This window comes from Eupeodes corollae, chromosome 3 (assembly GCF_945859685.1).
Source record: "Eupeodes corollae chromosome 3, idEupCoro1.1, whole genome shotgun sequence".
NCBI classification, from domain to species: Eukaryota; Metazoa; Arthropoda; class Insecta; order Diptera; family Syrphidae; genus Eupeodes; species Eupeodes corollae.
In genome coordinates, this window is record NC_079149.1 from 13,684,170 (window position 1) to 13,706,445 (window position 22,276).

General features: G+C 34.4%; 1 protein-coding gene across 9 annotated transcripts in view; it reads right to left on the reverse strand.

Moving 5' to 3' along the window:
* Positions 1–22,276, reverse strand: part of LOC129952972 (uncharacterized) — a 141,520-nt gene that overhangs the window by 29,305 nt on the left and 89,939 nt on the right. For 5 of the 9 annotated variants that reach the window (XM_056065963.1, XM_056065962.1, XM_056065968.1 and 2 more), the window contains 3 exons: positions 1,260–1,405; positions 1,031–1,176; positions 734–928 (listed from right to left, as the gene is read on the reverse strand). In XM_056065963.1, coding sequence (XP_055921938.1) covers positions 734–928; positions 1,031–1,176; positions 1,260–1,405 — 487 coding nt within the window. Of the gene's footprint in view, positions 1–733; positions 929–1,030; positions 1,177–1,259; positions 1,406–1,628; positions 1,969–22,276 lie in introns of those variants that run through there. The other 4 variants (XM_056065972.1, XM_056065967.1, XM_056065970.1 and 1 more) reach the window with 3 other exon arrangements.

Below are 22,276 nucleotides of genomic sequence, written 5' to 3' on the forward strand. Positions count from 1 at the left end.
TCATTATCTATATATATTAATTTATTTGAAGTCGATATCTTTTCTGGTTCTTGAGCTATGGACGACGAAAAAAACGTCACTCACGCACAGATATCTCTCTAAAAATATTTTATTTCGACTCTAGGGATTTTGAAACTTCGAGAAATGTCAAAATTTACAATTTGACAATTCGGACCCCTTACAATAACTTCCTATGGGAAGTTAATAATCTTAACAAATCATAATATGTGTGTGTCAAAAATCTAAAAAATTATAAGGAAATCGCTTATGACTCACCCTGTAGTGACTTCAGGGGTAATTTAAATCATTTTCTTTCCGCTCTCTCATGACATTACTTTTTTTTTTATTTAATGATAAATAAAATTGTATGAAATGAATTTTTAAATTTAAAACGAAAAACAAATCAGATTTTAATTTCCTTCTTCTTCTCCATACATCAAGTTTTGTGTTCGTTAAATATTTTTTAGCACAGACAATCTCAAGTAATAAAACAAACCAAAATTGAAATGCTAAAAATTTATCCAACCTCACTTTGAAGGACCAAAATGTGGAACTTATCATAAATGAAAAAGTTACTTTGCTTTTATTGCCAACAAAATGACCTGATGTATGAAGCTTAATCAAGAAGATTACCACATACAAAAACGTTACATTTCTCGCGGTATGAAAATGAAAATATTTATATGTATTTTTTCCGAAGTAATGTCAAAATCTTGGACTGGAATAAATTTACCTGATGCGAATGCTGTCCTGTGCACACGCCTCCTGTACACACTCCTGTGCCGGGTACTTTCAGCTGTTCGTGCTTGTAGTCTGGCTGATAGGGAAGCAACATCCTGATTTTACCCCAACGATTAAAGAACAGTGCTATAGCTCCCGCCCAAACCATCAGGACGATAAGAACGATGCCGATTTCTACGCCGCGAATCTGCACAACAAAAATATCAAAAATAAAAATGAATATTAAAAAATTAATTTAAAATTTGTTGTAATTTATTTTTTAATTTTATATTAAAATTTTGTATTTTACTGGTGGAAGCTCTCGCTGTTGTGTGGAGTTCGAGAAATTGCTCGCCGAAGTTGAAATAATGTCATCCATGTAAATGGCCGGATTGAGGGCTTTGTTAGGTGGCATAGCTCCGTTAAAGTCCTGTTGATGGGAAGTCTTAGGCGAATCTGTTTTTTAACAAATGCAAAAAAAAAACAACAAACTATTAGCGTCTAGGTAAACATCAAAATAAAGTAAAAATTAAATTTACCTAGAGTTCTAAATATAATTTGTCTACTGCGATATTTTTTTCCAAGCCTTATAGCCGTTACTGCTATGGAATACTGCGTGCTAGGCGATAAACGATCTAAAATTATAGCCTCACTATTACCTGCGACATCCTGGACAACCCTGTAACTTGAATTCGTTCAATTACCATTCATTGCTACATATCTACAGACATCGTGACATTTATATATATATTTATATTTAAAAACAACAAAACAAAACATCATGGATTTTATTTTTTATAAAACACTAAAATCAATTATAAATTATTTAAAAGCATTTCCTTCATCTAAAACAACTCAATATTACATTGAAACAGTGAAAGGGCTAAAAACAATTAACTTTAATTTACTTTTTCATCGATATCCAGTACTGATTCAGGGCACTAGATTAAGGGTAATGTTACACCGCATGCAAAAAATAAAATAACAACAATAGAAACGTCAAAGCACTTTATTTCGAATGTAATTTAGTTCTTTTCGAATTTTCGAAAAACAAACAGAACAAAAAGTTGTGTCTATTGCGTTGTGGTTATTATGTCTTATGTCAAAGTGTAAACACAATTAAGTGGGTCACACAATATGTATACGAGTTGAAACAATTAAAATTGCAGAGCACAAGAAATTTGATATCTAAAAGTGACAATTGACGATGGATACAAAACGTTGCAGAGCCTTAAAGGACATCAATGGGACTACCGGACTAGTGACTGAATTACTGCAAGTGCACCTCGACTGCCACTACCATAAGACTTGAGAGGCTTAACTCGTATGTGGTGAACCGATTAGGGGAAGTTCTGTCTTCTGTGTTTATTCTGTTTTTTTTTTTTCTTTTTTTGTTCTTTATTATTATTGATTGATTGATTGTTTGAAGGGTTTGAGGATACTCTAGATACATAACTTCCATATTGTATCGCGCACACAATATCATTTTGTCCACCACAATTGGTATTATTGGTCGTCCGTCATCAGGGAGCAAAGGTATTGTTAGTTGTCCAATAGACTGAGACTCGACACGGTTAATTTCAAAATATTCTGGTCACGGAATGACATTGCTGTTAGTTTCTATACTCCCTGTGAGTGTACCAATGGAACTTATGAATACTCGTATAATGTCAAATCCCTGGTGGCAACATTGTTTTATGTTCTTCGTTCTTTGTTTTTAGTTAGTTTTGTTTTACTTTGTAAATATGTAAACCTTTAGGTTTTAGGTAGACCTACTGAGCTTGACTGTAGGCATTACAACTTTTCCCACAAAAATATGGTTATATGAAGGAGCAGGAAAGAGAGCAGTGTGAATAATTCATTCATCAGTTAAGCAATTCAATCGATACCAATGGAAAACGTAATACCAAATGCTCATGCAGTTTTGTCTGTTGATTTACACCAGTGTGGTCAAATGGAAATGTTTTATTTGTTTGATTTTGTTTTACCTTTTTTATTTTCGTTTTTGCTCTTGAAGTTAAGAATTCTATTTTTAATTTAAATTTATATAGAAGACTTTAAACTGCATTCAATTAAAAAAAATAGTACACAGTAATGTACTTTGGGGCTTAATTGCTTTCACCAATTAGATATCGAGGGTTACATATAACATGACAATGAAAAGTGCTCGGATGTATGGACATTAGTTCAAACGTATTGTTATTCTTTTTGTAGAGAAAGTAAATGGCTAATAGTGGAATTTTTTAAAAAAAATTCTTTAGTGGGTGTGTTCAAACCCATTTGTTTTTATGAACTCATTTCCTATAACTACTTAAATTGAAAACATTGGTGTAATAAGTATACGGCCATTCGTTGTGTGCTTTGAAGTTGGTAGCACTGGCAGTTGACATCTGTCAAACTTGATTTTCATAATTGACTGACTACTGAAGTAGTTGGCAAAGTTGAACGAATTTTGAAGAGAGTCGTAGCGTTTATGTTGTTCGTAGGACCTGTATATTGAAAATTGAAAATTCTGAATTTGAACTTTGGGAACACCTGCTTTTTGGCTGAAGTTTGTAGATTATTACTTGGATGATATGTATTTGAGCAAGAAGTTTGCTATTCTTGTAATTTATCTGTTGTAACCCAAGATTATGCAATTTGACAAGTAAGATTTACTTTCATAAATGTTTATGCACTACATTATCTTTGCATTACAGCAGTCGATAACTGTGTTCATAAAAACTGCCTGACAGCTCTGATAATACAAACTTTAGTACTATGAATTGTTAATTTTCCCGTAAAAGAAATGTGGAATTTTTGGATATTTTATAAACAAAGGTTGAGTCAAAAGTCTGCACGAGCTAATATCATCGTAGCCACTAGGTGGCGCTCCTGCAAAGTCTCCTTGACTGACAGTGACAGCTTTACCTTATTAAAAGCTAAGCCAAACATGGATCTCGTCCGAAAATATGATAAGCTTTAATTTTATAACTTAGCTATGATTGGACTTACATGGTCGACTTTAGTGTGACATTGTGTCAAAATATTTTACCTGAAAACAGCAAAATAAGCTGGAATTGGTAGCTTTAGGTAAAAAATAAACTATGACCTTTATAACTTTATCACCCATTCCATCATCTATAACAAAAATTAAAGGTGATAAATTACAAAGATATCCGTCATTTTCAGAAAATGTTAATTCAAAAGTATGACTGTTAAATCTTCACCATTTTTTGTTGTAAATTTTAACAATTCCAACACATTGTTGACGTAGATTTAGTAATGGCATAGATTTCATTTGCAAGATATCAGAAGATGACAGCTTCAAAAGTGACAGTTGCCTTAACATCGAGTCATTGGCAAATTCTATAGAAAGACTGGAAAGCTATGATGGTTTATTTATTTCGTTCCAATAGGGTAAAATAGCTTGGTTAGGAAAAGAGTAAAATAAATCAAAGTGTAAATAATTAAATAAATTACAAATAAATACAAATTTTAAATAATCTTTTAAGCAAATTTAAAGTAAATTTCTTAAGTAAAGATTTTGCGGCCATTTTTGTTGCAAATTTTAAAAATTTCAACATATTGTTGACGTAGGCGTAATGGCATAGATTTCATTTGTCAAATGTCAGAAGATGACAGCTCTAAAAGTTGCAGCTGCTTTAATAAAGGGCAAATTCTATAGAACGATTGGAAATCCATAATGGTTTAGAAATGAATAAAATTAATCAAAGTGTAATGAAATAACATAATTAAATAAATATAAATTTTAAATTATCTTCTAAACAAAATTAAAGTAAATTTTTTAAATAAAGATTTTCGGCCATTATTTAAAAAAAATATTTAATTTTTAAAATAGTTAATATTAGGACAAATTTATCTAAATATGAGATTTAAAACAAAATCTATGGTGTCCCCACTAAATGAAATACTCATCATAAAATGTTATACAAATTCTTATATCCTTTTTCCCCAAATTCAATGGAATAAAAATATTGAAAAAAAAAACCTTTACACACTTGTTTGTTATTTGCTTTATCCATTCAAATCACCATCATTTTTTCCTTATGTTTTATTCATGAAGGCTGAAAAATGTCATAATCTTCATCCATTTAGATTCAAATCGCTATCATTTATCACACTCGCTTCTTACCCCAAAAAAAAAGAACGAAACATTATGTCATCACGACTGTTTATTAGTTGATTTGCATAATTTTATTAAACAGTGTAACAATATTTTTCGTTCAATATTGTCCTCGTTTTTTCCTCTTGAAGTTAGAATTCGATGGAAATGGAAATAAATTGAACATACTTTTCAAGTAATATAAATTTGATTCGAAATAAAAAGTTGAAAATATGATTTTTACTTTAGCAAAATGTCAAAACATTTTTCAGTCGCGATCTGGGTTGGAATTGCGCAGAGTGATTGTTGATAAATGACAGTTAAAATCAACCAATTTTATCACTTTAAGGTGACAGATAAATAACTATCACATCAAAAATGTGATAGTCATGTTTCAAGACATATGACGTTTGTGTCTCAATACGAATAAAGCTAACAGACGCTAATAAAATAGACTGCAACATTTTCTCGGTTAATCAAAAAAAAAAACAAGAAATACTAAAAATGACAGCTTCATGCTTTTTTAGGTAATATGTGAGTTAGTTTATAAATACAGGAACCAATAAAACTCTTATTAATATAACTACTTTTAATTTATATAGCATATTTGGTATCACTTTGTCAACAAATCTTAAAGCTACCTCAAATGTCAATCTTCGAATTAATTTTTGCAAGGGTGTGTTCAAAAGTTTCGGATTTCTTTTGAAATGAAATATTCCCTGGAGTTTGTAAGTAAGCAGCCCCCTTCCACGATCAAAATGTTGTTTAATCAGAAATGTGTGTATTTAAAAATATTATTTATGTGTCACTTGAAAATTTTAATTGAAAAAATCGAAATGATTTAGCTTGGTTTTTGAAATTATTTTTATGCATTCTAAAGGTTTGGAAATGTTTTATTTTAAATAAAGAAACTCTTACCAAAAGTCTTAATAATTGAACGTGAAAGGAAAATGTTAAAAATACGTTCTTGAAAATTAATTTGATAAGATAATGTGTAAACGTTAAAGTTCAATTTCGGCATTGTCCTAAGAATAAAAAGTAAACGTCAATGGGAAAAACCGATGGTAAAAGTTTGTTCTCTAATTATTTTTAAGAATGAAATTATTTGTTATAAGTTAATGCATGTGATAATAAGTTAATACAAATAACAAAAACAGCTTTTGGGAAACTGTCATAGTTGCGAAGCACCAACAAGCCTCGGATACGGCTGGATTTACTATTGACAACCTACGCAAACGAATTAAGGACAACGAACTTCGGATATGCACGTGAATTGTAAGGTCCTTAACAGAGCACGTGCCGCCGAAGAATTAGCCGAGACCCTAGACTGCTATAAATCAGACATCACCGCCATCCAAGAAATACGATGGGATGGGCCGGACAGAAAGAGGATGAAAAACTGCGATATTTAATATGGTGACTGCTACCACGAAAATGAACAGCACTTATTTGAATGCAGCTTTGTCATTGGAACCAGACTTAGACAAGAAGTCTTGAGCTATAGGTGCATCAATGATCGCCTCATGACCATACTCATAAAGGCTTAATTCAGCAACATTAGCCTAATATGTGCGCACGCCCCCACAGAAAAGAAAGATGACAACACCATAGATATGTTCTTCGAGCTCTTAGATAAAATATATGAGCAGTGTCCTAGCTCCGATATTAATTCTCCAGATCAATCTATCATGGATGTCCGAACTTTCCAAGGAGCTAACATCGACTCGGACCACTAACTCGTTGTAGCCAAAGTAGCAGTTCGGGTTTAGATACCCAAGGCAGAACAGAAAGGTGCTGTCAGAAGGTACAATGTCGAACGGCTACAATCGCAATAGACCGCCAAGTCCTTTTCCGACCGACAAGTAACCTCTCTCGAAGTTCTCTGCCGCCAACACAAAGTATCGAAAACAAGTGGCAACATTGCCAAGATGCAATCAGAGAAGCCGCCTCTGATGTGCTGCTATTCAAGCAACCACCAACAAGGAACCCCTAGTTTGATAAGGAAGAACGAGAGCTGCTCAAAAACTCTATGAGCAAAAGAGGCGAGAGGAACACCGACTTCAGAAGGTAAAAGAGAGGGCATGAGGAGCGTGCGTTCAAAGATGTTGAGAGGTTTAAAAGCAAGAATGAAGTTCGAAAGTTTTATGAACAGGTGAAACGAAATTCACAGGTACATAAACCTAGAACCAAAGGCTGTAAAGACGAAAGTGGAAACATCATAGTGGAACCGCAGTCAATGCTGAGGATATGGAACCACCACTTCTACATTCTGTATAACATCGACGACGAACCGTATTCCGCTGCCAGGCAGAATGATCTATTCAACATAGACAGCGAAAGCCAACAATCCCGTCTTCCCGACTTAGACGAAGTAAAGATTGCCACATCTAAGCCTAAGTCCACGGAGATGAGCTGTATACAGCCATGTCTAATTTTGGCATCCATATCAAACTCGTCCGTTTGTGCAGGATGACTATGGACAATTCACGCTGTTCCATAAAGAACCTTTCGATGTCAAAAAAGGTTTAAGACAAAAGTTTCAAAAGTTTTTCCCATTACTAGCATATGCTGATGACACTGACATAATCGGAAGAACTCAGCGTGATGTCAATGGGGCTTTTGTGAGTATTGAGGGCAGAGGTGGCAAAAATGGGTTTAACGGTTAATGAAGGCAAAAAAAAGTAAATGCTGTCGTCAAGAAAGGACCTACAACACCCACATCTTGGCCAAAACTTCACCATCGACAGACGTAACTTTGAGGTAGTCAAGGACTTCGTCTTTCTAGGCTCCGCTGTAAACGCAGAAAACAACACCAGCGCTGAGATCAAACGCAGAATAACCGCTGTTTCTTTGGACTAAGAAAGCAATTGAGTGGTAAAGTCCTCTCTCGAGGGACCAAAGTGTTGCTATATAAGACCCTTATCATCCCCGTCCTGCTATACGGTGAAGAAGCATGGACTATGACAAAAGCGGATGAAAGCACCTTGGGTCGCATCGAGAGAAAAGTTCTTCGTGTGATCTACGGTCCCGTATGCATCGAAGGGGAGTGGAGGAAAAGATGGAACGACGAGATGTACGGGATGTACAGCGACGTAGACTTAGCCAGAAGGGTAAAAGTCGAACGACTAAGATGGCTGGGTCACGTAGAGCGCATGGAAACCAATGTTCCGGCCCGGAAAGTCTTCGAATCCACACCCACAGGACAGCGCAGTAGAGGAAGACCGCGAATCAGGTAGCGCGCACAAGTGGAAAGTGACCTCACCCAACTTGGAGCGCAAAACTGGAGACATCTAGCTAGGGACCGACCTAGATGGAGAAGTTTGTTGGGTGAGGCTCCAGTTCACACAGGACTGTAGCGCCACCTTGAGTAAGTAAGTAAGAAACTGTCATATATTGAGTCTAGTGCAGGCGAAGCACAAATTATAGTAAGTATGAACAAACACACCCTTAAGAAGTATTGCCACCTACTTGTCAAATTCTGAAACTCTATCTCCGCTAAATCATTTTTTAGTGACTACTGACTTATTTATGTTCACTTGCCAAAAAACGTCTCTAGAATTGCAAATACTTAAAAATATCAACATGGAAAAATGTGTAAATCACTTATCACGTACAGTGAGTGCCATTAATATTCGGGTTTTTTTTTCTTTATATAAAAACACTTTAATTTTTCCTTTAACTTTAAAAAAAAAATTAAAAAACAGCTTTTCTTTAAAATATGTTGTATTTAATAATTTCAGTATATGTAATTTTTTAATTAAAATAGCAAACTAACAAAATAAATAAAGAATACGATAACTCAAAAAATAACACTTCATTAACATTCGGTGTTTTTACATACTTATCAAGGTCTGAAAATTGTGGAAAGGTTTGGATAACTTTTGGAGAGTTATACAGATCCATTCACTTACAACATACGCCTTGTCCTTTGGGTCGTTGTCCTGGTAAAATTTGAAATTCCTTAAAATGCCCATTTTCTCAGCACTTTGCCTTAGATTTTCTTTTAGGATCCTCAAATAGTATTCCTTTTGCAATATACCGTCGATGAATACTAAATTTCCCATGCCTCTAGCCGAAATGCATCCCCAAACCATGATGTGCCCGCCTCCATGCTTCACTATTTGCTTTGTGTTTTAAGCTCTTCATTTGGCTTGTGCCACACCATAACTCTTCCATCCGATCCAAAGAGGTTGTACTTACTCTCGGCAGCAAATATTACATCATAACACCAAGTTGCACCCTTATTTTTGTGCCTGTTGCGCATATTGATTAATTCCTTTTTTTGGGCAACAAGACTATTGTCTTTATAGTTCGGCGTACCGTTGATGCAGATATTTTCCTTTTGCATTCCATTGACACTTCTTGAACAATTTTTGGTGCACTTAAACAAGGATTTGCTTTAATTTTTCTTAATATAAGCCGTTCTTCTTACATTGTTAACTTTTTTACTTTTTTGGTTGACCCATCTGCGTCTTTGGTTCGATCCTTCCTTCTCTTTTATACCTCCGCACAATATCACAAGAAGTGTTTGGCTTCATGTCTTAAATATCAGCAATTTTATTGTATCTATATTTCACCTTTTTTTATGGTAAAAAATAACAAGGTTTCTTTTTTCAAGCCTTGCATTTTTTCCTTTGCGCCCCATGATTAACTTTTTAAATAAAACCGAATGATCTCACAGTAAATTGTTTTAAAAATGTATGCAAACCTTTAGTGAACACTTTATTTGAACAGTACTCTTGAATAGATCGGGGCAAATGTCAAACTCAGCAAAGAAAACAAAAAACGAATATTAATGAAGCGCTTACATGTGTCCTTTTTGAGTTGTTTATCGTATATCTTAATGCAGTTAAGTGATTGCAGGAAATTGTTCAATGAAATATTTAGGGAACAATATACTTATTTGTAAAATAACCAAATAATGAACTTTTACTACGAAAAAAACAACAAAAGTATGTTTAAGAATAAAAACCGAAAATTAATGACACTCACTGGTATACACATTTTTAAAAATGTCATATTTCAAAATTTCATAAAGCTCTCACAAAGTAAAGTAATAACTAAACTCATAACGATAGAATATGTGAAGCCAGTCGTGATGTTTCTTATTTATCAATTTTCACTTGATTAAGGACGAGTGATGAATCGACCAAAAAACTACCCAACATTTACCCATCCTTGGGTTGATTTGTAGAAATTGTTATGTCTGTAAAATGTACAACAACCGAAGATACACCTCGAAATTCGCAACGTCCCATGAAGTGTCCAGACCCAATCTCTTGTGAAGGATAAAATTGTGTGCTTAAATTTCAAATTACAAATAAGTTTTTATGTTTCTGTTTCTTTTTTGGTGCAATCATCCAAAACAAATAAAAATAATATGTTTTTTGCAATCGACCTTTTTTTGGTCCTATGACTACACATAGTAAAGTCCTTCATGTGAAGAAACACGAAAAGGACTCCTTTCAGGCTTCACAGTGCGAAACGAATACGAAGAACCCATCCCTCCCCAAAAAAAGAGAAGATATAAATGATTTGATGTGATATGGGATAACGTTTTATGAGGGGGAATATAAGTCATGCTGAAATTCTGATAGCCTAAATCATTCTATTGTATTTTCGAAAATGGTTATTCCCGACAATTTTTAAGGGGCCAAGATGGCGATAGCGAGCGCTGGGAATTGAAATCCTTTTATATTTTTATACATCCTTTGTGGTTTGTGGGTTTTGGTCCCAGTCCCGGTTTAGCATTAGCCATGTGAATATTTTATGACGTATAAAGTTTTTATATCGCAAAATATAAAATTATAGGAAAAATAAGCCCTATGGCTGTTGTTATAATCTGTTTGTTGTATGGCCTATGACTCTTTCCTGTTTTCTGGTGGATTTTTGTTTAGGGAGACAAATCAAATGAAAAATCTCGATACTAAAGTCAATAATTGGTTATTTTACCCGAGGCAGCATCCTGTACCTATACCACAGCAATAGGAGTATCGAGTTGCAATGTAAAAGGATCAAAAAGAGGATAGTATGGAAATCGTGTGCGTAATTTATAAGGTCACTAGAATTCTTTTATTTGCGAAATGTTATTCCAGGACATGAATTTTTTATGACCCGTCAAATTGGGAAAGTTTATCTAAAAGACTGCATATATGTAGCTTCGAAAATGCTAATAAATATAAGGCTTCGTGTTTGCACTTCTAGAGCATGGTACTGACTGTTTTATTTGTGTGTGTTTTTTTCTTACTGTGACCTTTAAATTAATTGGTTTTGATAGTTGTTATGACTATTTTATATGACGTCATACTTTCATTCTCTAATAAATGACTGATCACATATTAGAACAATAATAATAATCATAATTGTTGGCTTTTAATTCATCATTCTTCTCATATCAAAAAAAAGAGGATTTTATCGACTGAAGTATTCTTAAAATAGAACTATGAAAATGTAAATAATTTATTTTAAAGCTCGTCATTTCATTTCTGGATATATTGAATTAACGACCAGGGCGTTTACACATCCTTGAACATTTAATATTTCGTGTCAGATTACAAAAAAAAGAGGATTGGCAAAAATAAAGAGAGAATATTTTTTGTATTCAAGATAATAATATTATAGCCAAGGTGCCGTGGTGTCTTGAAGTTGTCACATAGTTTTATAATAAATAATCAGGAAATACAAAACATTTTCGGTATATGTCAGAAAATTTTATTTAATATGTTATGTTAATTTAATTCCAATCGAGTTAATTCCAAATCTTATCATCTAACCAACATCTAAGAGTAAATGACAGTAGTGAGAGATTGACATTTCGAAACGTCATTTATTCACTGATGCATTCTTTTGACTTTTTGGAAACAGTTCAACAGCCAATAATTTGACAAGTAGTACATATGAAGAGCATTGACTTTTGGTCAATTTCTATTATGTATACAAAATCTTCACTCAGGGCCAAAAATACTCCATTTACCAAGATGGGAATCTTTCGTGCGTTCCTCTCTCCAAAACCCGTTTGTTTACATTGTTGTATTTGTAATTTTGACAGTTAGTCCATGAATAGATGTGAAAACCAACACACAAAAAACGATTTGTTGGGCTAGCGGCACTTTGCAAAGCAGATTTTTCTTTTTACTTTTTCGATGAAAAGTCAGTTTTAAGCTTTAATTTTGCAGTAATTTTGTTGATAGCGAACCAATGTACATTTTTGTCTTGAAAAATGCATGTTCAACATCAGTTTATTATAATTAATTCACTAATTTGCAGTAATCACTAATTCTCTAAATTTCATAATTATCTTTGGATTATTGTATCAAAGGTGCGTTCGAAGAACCATCAAGTTAAGGGTGCGAGCACAATTTATTGAATCCTAATAAATTTTCGTAAATGAACAGCCCAAATATTTTTTTGCAAGTAATTAAGTCTATATCTATTTATTTAATCTAAATATATTTGTTTGTTTGTTTTTAATGATTTAAGCTTGCAACTATTTTTTAATTCCATATTGATTAATTAATATTAAATTAAATAAAAATACCTTATCCATAACATTCTTGATTGATGAAAGCATACCTACATGTATTTGCTATAAAAAAAACTATGCATAATCAGAACGATTATAGCGAAGTTGTTTAATAACTGCAGAGCAAATAAAATGCAAATCTTGACATATGTCACAAAATGAAAACGTCTTAAAATCATTCAGAATTCATGCACAACTCATTCAATAGATCATGTAATCGATATGTATGTTTATTGTTGACGTACACAAGTTTCTTTTTTTTGAAATCCCACAATTTAACGCCAAATATAATTTTTATTCATTCCTTCAAAATTCTAAGTTACCAAAGTTCAAGTTGATTATTACTGTTTAAAGGGTATGTTTAGTTAAAGTGCTGCTAATAATGAACAAAATTAATGAGTTTTACACAAATCAACTTATTTTTAAGACATGGTCCCCTCAAATTGGTATTCCAAAATCTAACTACAAACCAAATTCTAAATTTGGTCGTGCAATTATCGAACTGTTTAAATGATGGAAATACTAATCTAGTTGAGGAATCTGAACTACATAGCTTAAGTAGCTTAAGTTGGCAATGAATATTTACAAGTATGCTTCTCGTAGCATTGTCTGTACAAAAAAAATACGGAGACACCCGCCTATTGTTTCCACCTGAACTTTTAACGTCGCCAACAAAAAAGCAAACTACAGCTGAAAAAATATGAAGCATTTAGATGGGCCTGAGGACTAAAATGAAGCATTTCGATGGGCCTGAGGACTAAATGTGAAAATGTGTTTGGTTTTTCAAGCGCACCTTCTCACATTTAGTCCTCAGTAGCTTGTAGGCGAACCGAATGTCAGTCTGAGATTCCTTTCTTGTTAAATGTAGTATTTTTGCTCCGGGCCATGATTGCCATTTTTTGGGGTTGGTGAAAAAAATTATAGTAACATTTCAAACGCCATTTCTAGTTTATTTGCCTCGTCATTTGGTTTTTTTGCCCAAAATGATAACACCCAAATCTTAAAATGTCATAATGTCCAAAAACTGGTCACAAAGCCCAACAATTTAATACAAAAATAGCCAAAGTACGTGACCCATTTGTTTACAGTGTTGTATTTGTAATGTGGACGAATTTAACGAGAAAAATTAAAGTGTTTTCACGCATACATAGAATCAACTACTAAGTTTTTAGGGGAAATTTAATAAAATTAAAAGAAAACACACACGCATACTTAGATGAGATTATGAGTTCGATTTTCGGTTTAGCTTGTCGGCAAACCAATATGGCTACCGATGGTTTATATCTTTACCAGAGTGTTTTTGGTAAAAATTATTTGTTGTCATTTTGCCTAAAAGTATTTTAAATTTCAAATTTGGGTATTATGACATATGGTTTGGCCTTGTAACATTTAGTAGTAGTGTGATTTTATTTAAAACAAAATATTGAAATACATTATGCATACTTAAACACAAAATATAGCATTGGCTTTTGCCGTCAGCCAGAAAAAAAGAGTATTATTTAGTTAACATTACATAAATTGAATAATTATAATCTTATCTTTCTTTATGTTTGTTTTTTGTTTACAAGACAAATTTTTGAAGTACCAAATTAGAGTTACATAATTAATATGGATTCACGCCTGTATTTTTAAAAAGCTTCATTTATAATTTGCATTCTATAATTATATGCTGCCTTGACGAATGAGTATAAGTTCGTCCAATTTTGGCCGTTGAGTATGTCCTTGGTTTCTTCTAAAGTCAGTAACCATTTTCCCCAGTGTGCACGTCGAATCGTTTTCAATATTGGGCATGTTCCCAAGAAGTGAAGGACATTTTCGGTCGCTCGCAGGTTGCAAAGACTGCACTCTATGCTCCCTTCAGGTCCATAAGGCTGATAGTTTAGGCGAAGCAATTCCCCCCTGGTTTTGAAAATCGATGATATTAAACTAATTGAAAAGCGGTCATTGAAATAGTTGTTTTCGCCAAGGTTGTACTGCAGCAGCTTATACATATTTCGGGATTCACTCCTATGGGCCAATTCTTCAAATTCAGCAAACATTGAAACTTCAATTTTTTCCAACAGTGTAGGGAAGCTGTCTTTCCAAGATTCTAGGTTGTTTTCTAATAACTGGACCTCATGCTGGGTGCCGAGTCTTGTCCATTCTTCAAAGAATTGAGACTTTTGGGATAGAAGATGTCTTACTATCTTGTTTGGCAGTCGATGATTTGGGAGCGCTCTTCATCTTGAGGGTGAAGACGTAGAGCGGCGCGACACCGGTCTCTAAGTGCAGCATATATGTCGGGGTATTTTCCGGGAGCCAGAATATCTTTTTTATAAAATACCTCAAAAGTTTTTCAACTTCCTCATGCTGATTTATTCCCCATACTTGCCCCGCATAACACATAACTGATCGCATGACCGCTTCAAAAAGCTTGTACTTAGCACTCGGAGCAATGTGTTTTTTCCCAAGTACTCCGTTCCAATTGCAGTTGATTGCTTTTTTTGCTTCCTTCAACTTTTCCTGAAGATGCTTTTTAAAAGAGAGCTGCGGGGTTATGATAATTCCGAGGTATTTATACTCCCTTACCACATCGAGTTCCTCACATTCCCATTTCCATTTCTCATCCCTTGCATAACGTCCTGTTCCATTTCGAAATATCATCACTTTAGACTTTCTGGTATTAACTGTGAGACTCCACAGCTGGCAGTACAATTGCAATTTGTTTATCATGATTTGCAACATATTTGGAGTCTCTGCAAAAATGACAATATCGTCTGCATAAAGCAATGCTTTTATGTCGGTACCCGCAAAAGAAATACCTCCTGGAAGAAACGATGTCAGGTCATCTAAGAAGAGTGAGAAGTGGACTCAAAAGGCAACCTTGTTTGACTCCTGATGTCGTTTGAAACCAGTCTGATCTTTCAGCTCCGTCCCATACTGCTGATAAATTATCTTCATACAGCCGGCGTATTATCGTTAGCATTTTTGATGACAAACCGAGACAACTGAGTTTGTAGAAGAGAGCGATCCGGTTGATTGAGTCGAAGGCTGCCTTAAAATCAATGAAGAAAGCATATAATTTCTTTCCTTTGCTAATGTAAGAATTAGCGATACTTGTTAAGGAAAAAATATTGTCTACTGTTGAATATTCCTTCATGAACCCAGCTTGAAACTTACTTAGGAGGTTGTGTTCTTGTGTCCAGAGTGTCAGCCTGTCTAAAATGACTCCGGTAAAAATTTTCATAACTGCGTTCAAGAAAGATATACCTCGATAGTTGTTAGGGTCGTTTACATCACCTTTTTTAAATAGGGGAAAGATGATATTCTTTCGAAAGTTTTGTGGAATTTCACAGCTATCAAAGATGTAGTTGAAGGCATCCGTAAGCTTTGTTATGAAATTTTCCGATGCGTACTTGTAGAATTCGTACGGGACACGATCCTCCCCTGGAGCCTTATTTATACTGCATCTGTTAAGGACATCTGTTATCTCTTGTGTTGTGAAAGCACGGTCGAGATAATCGTTTCCCACCCATGGGTAGGCAAACTGCATTTGATTTGGGCTTCCTGAGACAGAAAGTAACCGTTCGAAATGTTCCGCTAATGTAGTTATGCTTATTTCAGTTTTCCTCGCAAATGGTATGCCATTTAATTCCCGAACAAGCTTCCAAAAAGCTCGGCTGTCTCTTACTTCCGATAATCTTTGCATGAGAGAGCGAGAGTATTGGTTTTTCTTTTCTTTACAAATTGTTTTGAACGCCTTATTTGCCTCTTGATACCTTGATTTAGCTGACATTGAATTTGTTGCTCTGAGAAGTTTCAGAAAGCCGAAAGACTTTTTCCTTGCTGCCTCGCATTCTGCATCAAACCATGGATCCTTCCAGTTTTGCATGCGGCGTGATTGAAAAGTTTGTGCTGTTTGAGATATGCTTGAAACTAGCAGATCAATACCTCGAGTGGACTTAATTTGATCATCGCTAAGAGTATTTATACACAAGTCAAGGTTCATTTGATATGACGCCAACAGAGTTCCTTTCCACTTAAGTTTAGGTAGTAATTTCAGACCTTCATTTCTTTCTCCTTGTAATTCACTGAATTTACACTTAACATTTAATGGAAGGTGATCAGAATATACTAGTTCCTCAACGCTTAGATCATCTACACAATCAAGCCACCTTCCACGAATGAGGCAGTAATCTATTGTGGAACAGGAAGTTCCTCTTGTAAAGGTGAAGTTACCATTTTTGTCGCTCGGCATTCTCCCGTTCAGTAGTGTTAGTCCGATTGTTTCACACATTTCTATAAACTTTCTCCCTTTGCTGTCTACCGTTGTGTCACACGCTGATCTCTCATCACATATTGATGCTGGCATAAATTCTGGTTCCACCTGAAGCAGCTGCGAAGAGCCCACCCTTGCGTTACAGTCACCTATTAACATAATATTTTCTCTACCCAGCTCCAACAGGAAGTTATACAACTCAGCAAAATCATCCATCCACTTGTTACAATTTATATAAACAGGTACGATATAAAATTTTTCATTAATCGCGGTTATTTCAACAACCGTTCTATTTATCTCGCTAACAAATCGGCAACTTGTGCTTTTTTGAAACGATTTTTTTATTCCGAACAGACATCCTTCGCTCGCTCTTCCGTATACCTGAGGCCTCGCAGCTGGAATCCAATTTAATAAAAATTCCGGAAAACAATTCTCATATTTGTCTGTGTCCTTGTATATAAAAGTCTCAAACAGTAGAAAAATATCATTTAGTCTAATTTTATCAAAAAATTCTTTATAAATTAATTTGTTTCCTAAACCTGCTACATTATACGAACAAATTTTACATGAAACATTATTTACTATTACATTACTTAAATTACTAGTGTAAACATGACTGACGGCATTTTCGTTAAAAATAATTTGGCAGCACTTGACTATCTACAGTTTGGTGAGCTGTGGTAGAGTTTTTATTTGTTGACACATCGTTTGACAGCTGCTCCAGTAATGACATTCCTCTATCATCATCACATGTCAACACATTATTTCGGTTGAAATAAAATGTTTTTCCCTCGATTATGATGGTCTCTCCGCGGACAAATGGTTTAATATTTCGATTTTTCGACGATATTTGTGCCTTAATTTGGAAAAGTTTTCGTCTCCTTTCCCTTGCTGCTGCTGGGTAATCTTTGTGAAGTGAAATACCTGTGCCTTTTAATCGTGTTGCCGATTTTAGAATACGTCCGACATCCTCTCTGTTTTGCAACTCGACAATCACGTTTTCGGTGTTTACATTTCTAGAACGAATCGTGCGTGTATCAGCAATTACTGCCCTGTCCTGCGTTTGGAGCAAATCCATGCAAAGCTCTCTTGCTTTTGCTACTCCTTGGACCCCCGCTTCAGTTGGAAAGTGTAGAATAATGTTTTTCTCATTTGCCTTCTTTGACATGAGCTCAACTTGATGTTCAAGAGAAGAACACCGGGACTCCATCTCCGATAACTGAGCCTTAAGAGCGACATTGTCATTTTTTAGAGAACTGATTTCTGACCCAATTTTATCCATATCTGCTTTGGTTGGGAGATCTTTCAATTTTTCATCCAGAAGTGAGGACATTGTGCCTTTTACCAGGTTTAAAAGATCGGGAATCAACATATTTCCGACAGACATATTAATTCTTTCAGCGGATTGTTTTTGAGGTGGAAAGTGTTCCGGTGATGTTTTGGCTAGGACTCTCTTAGCGGAACGGTTTGGTGTTGTTGTGTTTTTGTCGGCTCCTTTTGGTGGTGTGCGATCAAGAGTCATTTCAAACTACAGTTGCCGTCAGTCGAAATTGAAGAATATTTTCTTGGCCAATTTATAATAAATAAGCCTATCTTCCACTTTCAAATTAGAAAAAACTCACCCACAAAAACAAAACCGCTAGAGTTCGTAAAGATTTTTCTGTTTTTACTTCAAAATTTGGGGCTCAAAAAGTAAATTTCCTGGAGACAATATGAAACACGACTTTATTCACTGACTCTCACTCTCTTGTAACATTTATTTTAGGCAATACGACGATTATGATTTCTGTCGTTTCCCCCAATGACACATAACCCAAATCATAAAGTGACATAAGGTCCAAAAAGAGAAAAGTCACAAAGCCCTAATTAAATGTCATATCGAATGTCATACCCAAACCAACTTTCAATGTCGTAACGTTTATATTTAAAAATGTCATAACGCCCAGAACGTTTTATTTAGCAAAAATTTTGGGGCGTTGGGCTTAGAGACGTGTGGTATGTCTGCAGCGACATGCTGTCCCGATACAATTATTTGCATCTAAAGAGTTTGGATTTTAAGAAACTTTGCCAAAACACAACCAAGCATCAAATCCTGAATTGAGCCCAATCAGGGGGGTTGAAGGGGGTATCATGCCCCATACATATTTCACTGTTTAAACGACATAATACTGGATGCTCACACTTCGAACAAAAAAACCATTTAGTTTCTAAAATTGGCCTTATTTCGGTTTCTGGAAGTGAAATAAGGCCCAACATATTTGTTACGCTTTCTTGATGTTGCAGTTTTTGAGCGATCTGATTTTTTTGTATTTAGTGTTTGCTTTTGGGCCATAAAATTTAAAGCTCAAAATATCGTAGCGCCCAACATTAACAATAGCATTTTCCGAATGCCTAAATTTCGAAACAGATGATATCTTTTGGGTAATATTTCAATCGGTAATTTGGGTCTTATGATAGTTTTTAATTGATTTGGGTAATATGGCATTGATTTTTTGCTCTTAAGGCATTTTCTACAGAAAAAAGTTTTTGGGCTATATGAAATAGAATCAAGTATGATATGACATTTCTAATATTTTGGAAAATTATTGGGCAAAAAGGCCGAACGCTTCTTTTTATTTGGAAGGTCATTAAACCCAGACAAGTTTCAACAAAAATATTAATACAATTGTTTTGGGTGCAATGACATTTGTAATTTGGACAATATGGTTTTGGGTGGAAAAATCGCCCTTTGCCCCAATAATTTTTTGTTGTCAAAAAAACTAAGGACATCTTTTATTATAAAGTATGACAAAATTTGCAAAATACAAAAATCAAGTTCAAAAGTTCCTTCATATACCCGCTGAATATACAGAAGGCCTAGTAGCGTTAAGGAATAGATGACATTAACGCAAAGTTGGCTACTAGCTTTCCACATCTAGTAGTGTTTAAACTTTTTTCTTTAGCAAAAACTTTAATCTTTAATATGTAAAATTATTAAAACAAAAGCCATTTAAATGTAATGGATATCAATTTGACGTTTGACAGCTGTGAATAGATGATTCAGATTCTGAATTTATATCGGTGCTATTTCCGATTCGACATGTATGGAGTACGTAGGTGTAGCGTTAGGCAGTTTAAAAAGTGTTTTTAAAAAGTATCTTTGTAAAGTCTCAAATTCTTCTATTTGAGCGTATCCATAGGCTTGGACATCGTATCATAAGCAAGTATTTATTGTTGCATTGAAGACTCTGTACTTTGATGAGAGGTCGATAAGTTGATTGCTAAAAAAATTGGACCACATCAGGTTTAGGGCCAGTTTGGCCTCCATGGTTTTCTCTATCGCATGATTGATCCAGTTTAGGTTATAGGTCAGCAATACACCTAGATATTTAAACTCACTCATAATTTAAATACGCTCGTTGTTGATGTTCCATGATTCTTCAGCACGTTCGTGCATGCCGCCTCGATTCAAATATCATCACCTTGGTTTTTCTAGTATTGATCCGTAAGCCCCAAGTTTCACAATATTCTTTAAGTCCGTTGATTTGCAGTTGTTGTACAGAAAATGGGTTATCCGCCAAAAGTACCAGATCGTCTGCATACAATAAAACTTTAATAAAAGATTGACCAAATATTACACCTCCCGGTAGAATTTTAAAGTACAAACATAATGGGACTTACAATACATCCTTGGGGAGCTCCCGCCAATGTCTCAAAACTTACAGATAAGTTGTTGCCATCCCATACTGAGGCTTTCGTTGAACTTAGAAAGTTAGAATAAAAAAGTAAATATTTTTTCGAAATTCCAAGAGAAGATAGTTTGTAAATCAATGCTTGTTGATTGACCGTATCAAGTCCCGTTTGACCGTTTGAAGTCAATGAAACTGCTTTAAAGCCTTTTTCTTTTTCTCCAAATGTTGTCTTGCTATGCTTGTTAGTGCAAAAATTTGGTCTACCGTTGAGAAACCGGATCGAAACCCAGCTTGGAAGATAGTTCAGCGGTTCTTTGCGTCTATCCATCTCATAAGCCTCTCGCAAAGAATAGAGTTTAAGATTTTCCTTAAAGAGTTGAGAATAGATATACCTCTATAGTTTTCTGCAAGACTCCTTTCACCTCCCTTGAAAATAGCGTAAATAATGGCTGTGTTCAAGCAAATGGGTATTCAAGCAACATTATAAATTTGGTTGAACCAGACCACTAATCAGTTTTTGAAGTAAGCAGTAGAATATTTGTGAAATTCTTTTGGAATTCCATCCGCGCCCGGTGCTTTGTTGTTCTTCATTGTTTTCAAAACATTTCTAATTCAATCAAGGATATCGGTTCATTAAGTTCAGGAATATGGTTGTTATATGTGAATATTAACCGTGAACGCACCATTAACCCATTGGCTGTGTTCAATATCATATGACACTGTGAAAAAGAAAATCTAAATCCAAGAATTTCTGATATATGTTGCTATCTGACACAATGGCTGATTCAACAAATGGTTGAAATTGAAAGAAACCTTTAAATTGATTTCAAATTTGTATATTTCGTTTAAAATAACAATTATCTTTTGTGAATTGTATTTAACAATTCGAAATGTTTGACAGCTGAAAGTTGCCCATTTTTTGGCAGATATTCAACTAGTTTAATATATTATCTAAAAATACACCCATACAGTATAGCTTATCCAATACAGGATTGAACGCAGCCAATGAACGAGTACTCTATTCTATTTGTAAGGCCTGGTACACACTTGCACACATGCAGGAAACGCGTAATGTGTGATATCTTCTTAAATAGGATCGACTTTGTTGGCTATACAAAAGAAAAACAAAACTTGCGATGCTGCAAGTCTGGTTCTGGTGCTTAATCGCGCGTTAAATGACGCAAGTGTGCACGAAGGCTAAATTTTACTAAACATAATTTTTACTATATCATAATTATATGGTCGCGTTTCATTAAAAATAAGTACATATTGAAAAACGTGATAGAAATTTTTAGACAATGAAGAAAATAAATAAAGAAATGTCTTATATATCCTAAATTAAACATATTTGTAACCTTAATCTTTAAGATATAAGATATAAAATTTATCACGTCTGGGTGTGTTTTTATCTACATAACTAATAAAATAAGAACAAATATGAAATGTGTCACTTTTCTGAACAGTTTTCTTTTATTTTATGACAGTACCAAATTGTATATTTGATGTCGAAACGCCTCTTTCTAATGTCAATTTCATTAAAAAGATTAATATTTGTTCTGCTCCTATGTCATATCGATTTTATCAATATAATGGCAAGGAACGAACTCCTCTATTAAGGCCGAACTACAAAAAACACAACTCGAACAAGTTAATTTTCATATAATAATCTGTTATTATCTCCTATACAACAACTCCCCAAAAAGAAAACATAATTTACACTGCGGTTCACCAAGCAGAAAACATTCATTTCATTTCATTATTTTATATGAGTGGGTACACTTTAACCCAATTTATTATCCCCCACAACTTGAACAGCTCCGCACCGCCATTATTATTATTCTTAAGGGACTTTTCTTTTCTTACATTTTGTTTTTCTCATTTAGAGACCAGGCAGAAAATCCAAAAAAAAAAGACAAAATTAATTCCTCCTAGTTAATGGTATAAAGTATTTTCTCCTTTATATTTAAGAAAAAGGTAGACTTTCATTTTATTAATTTTCT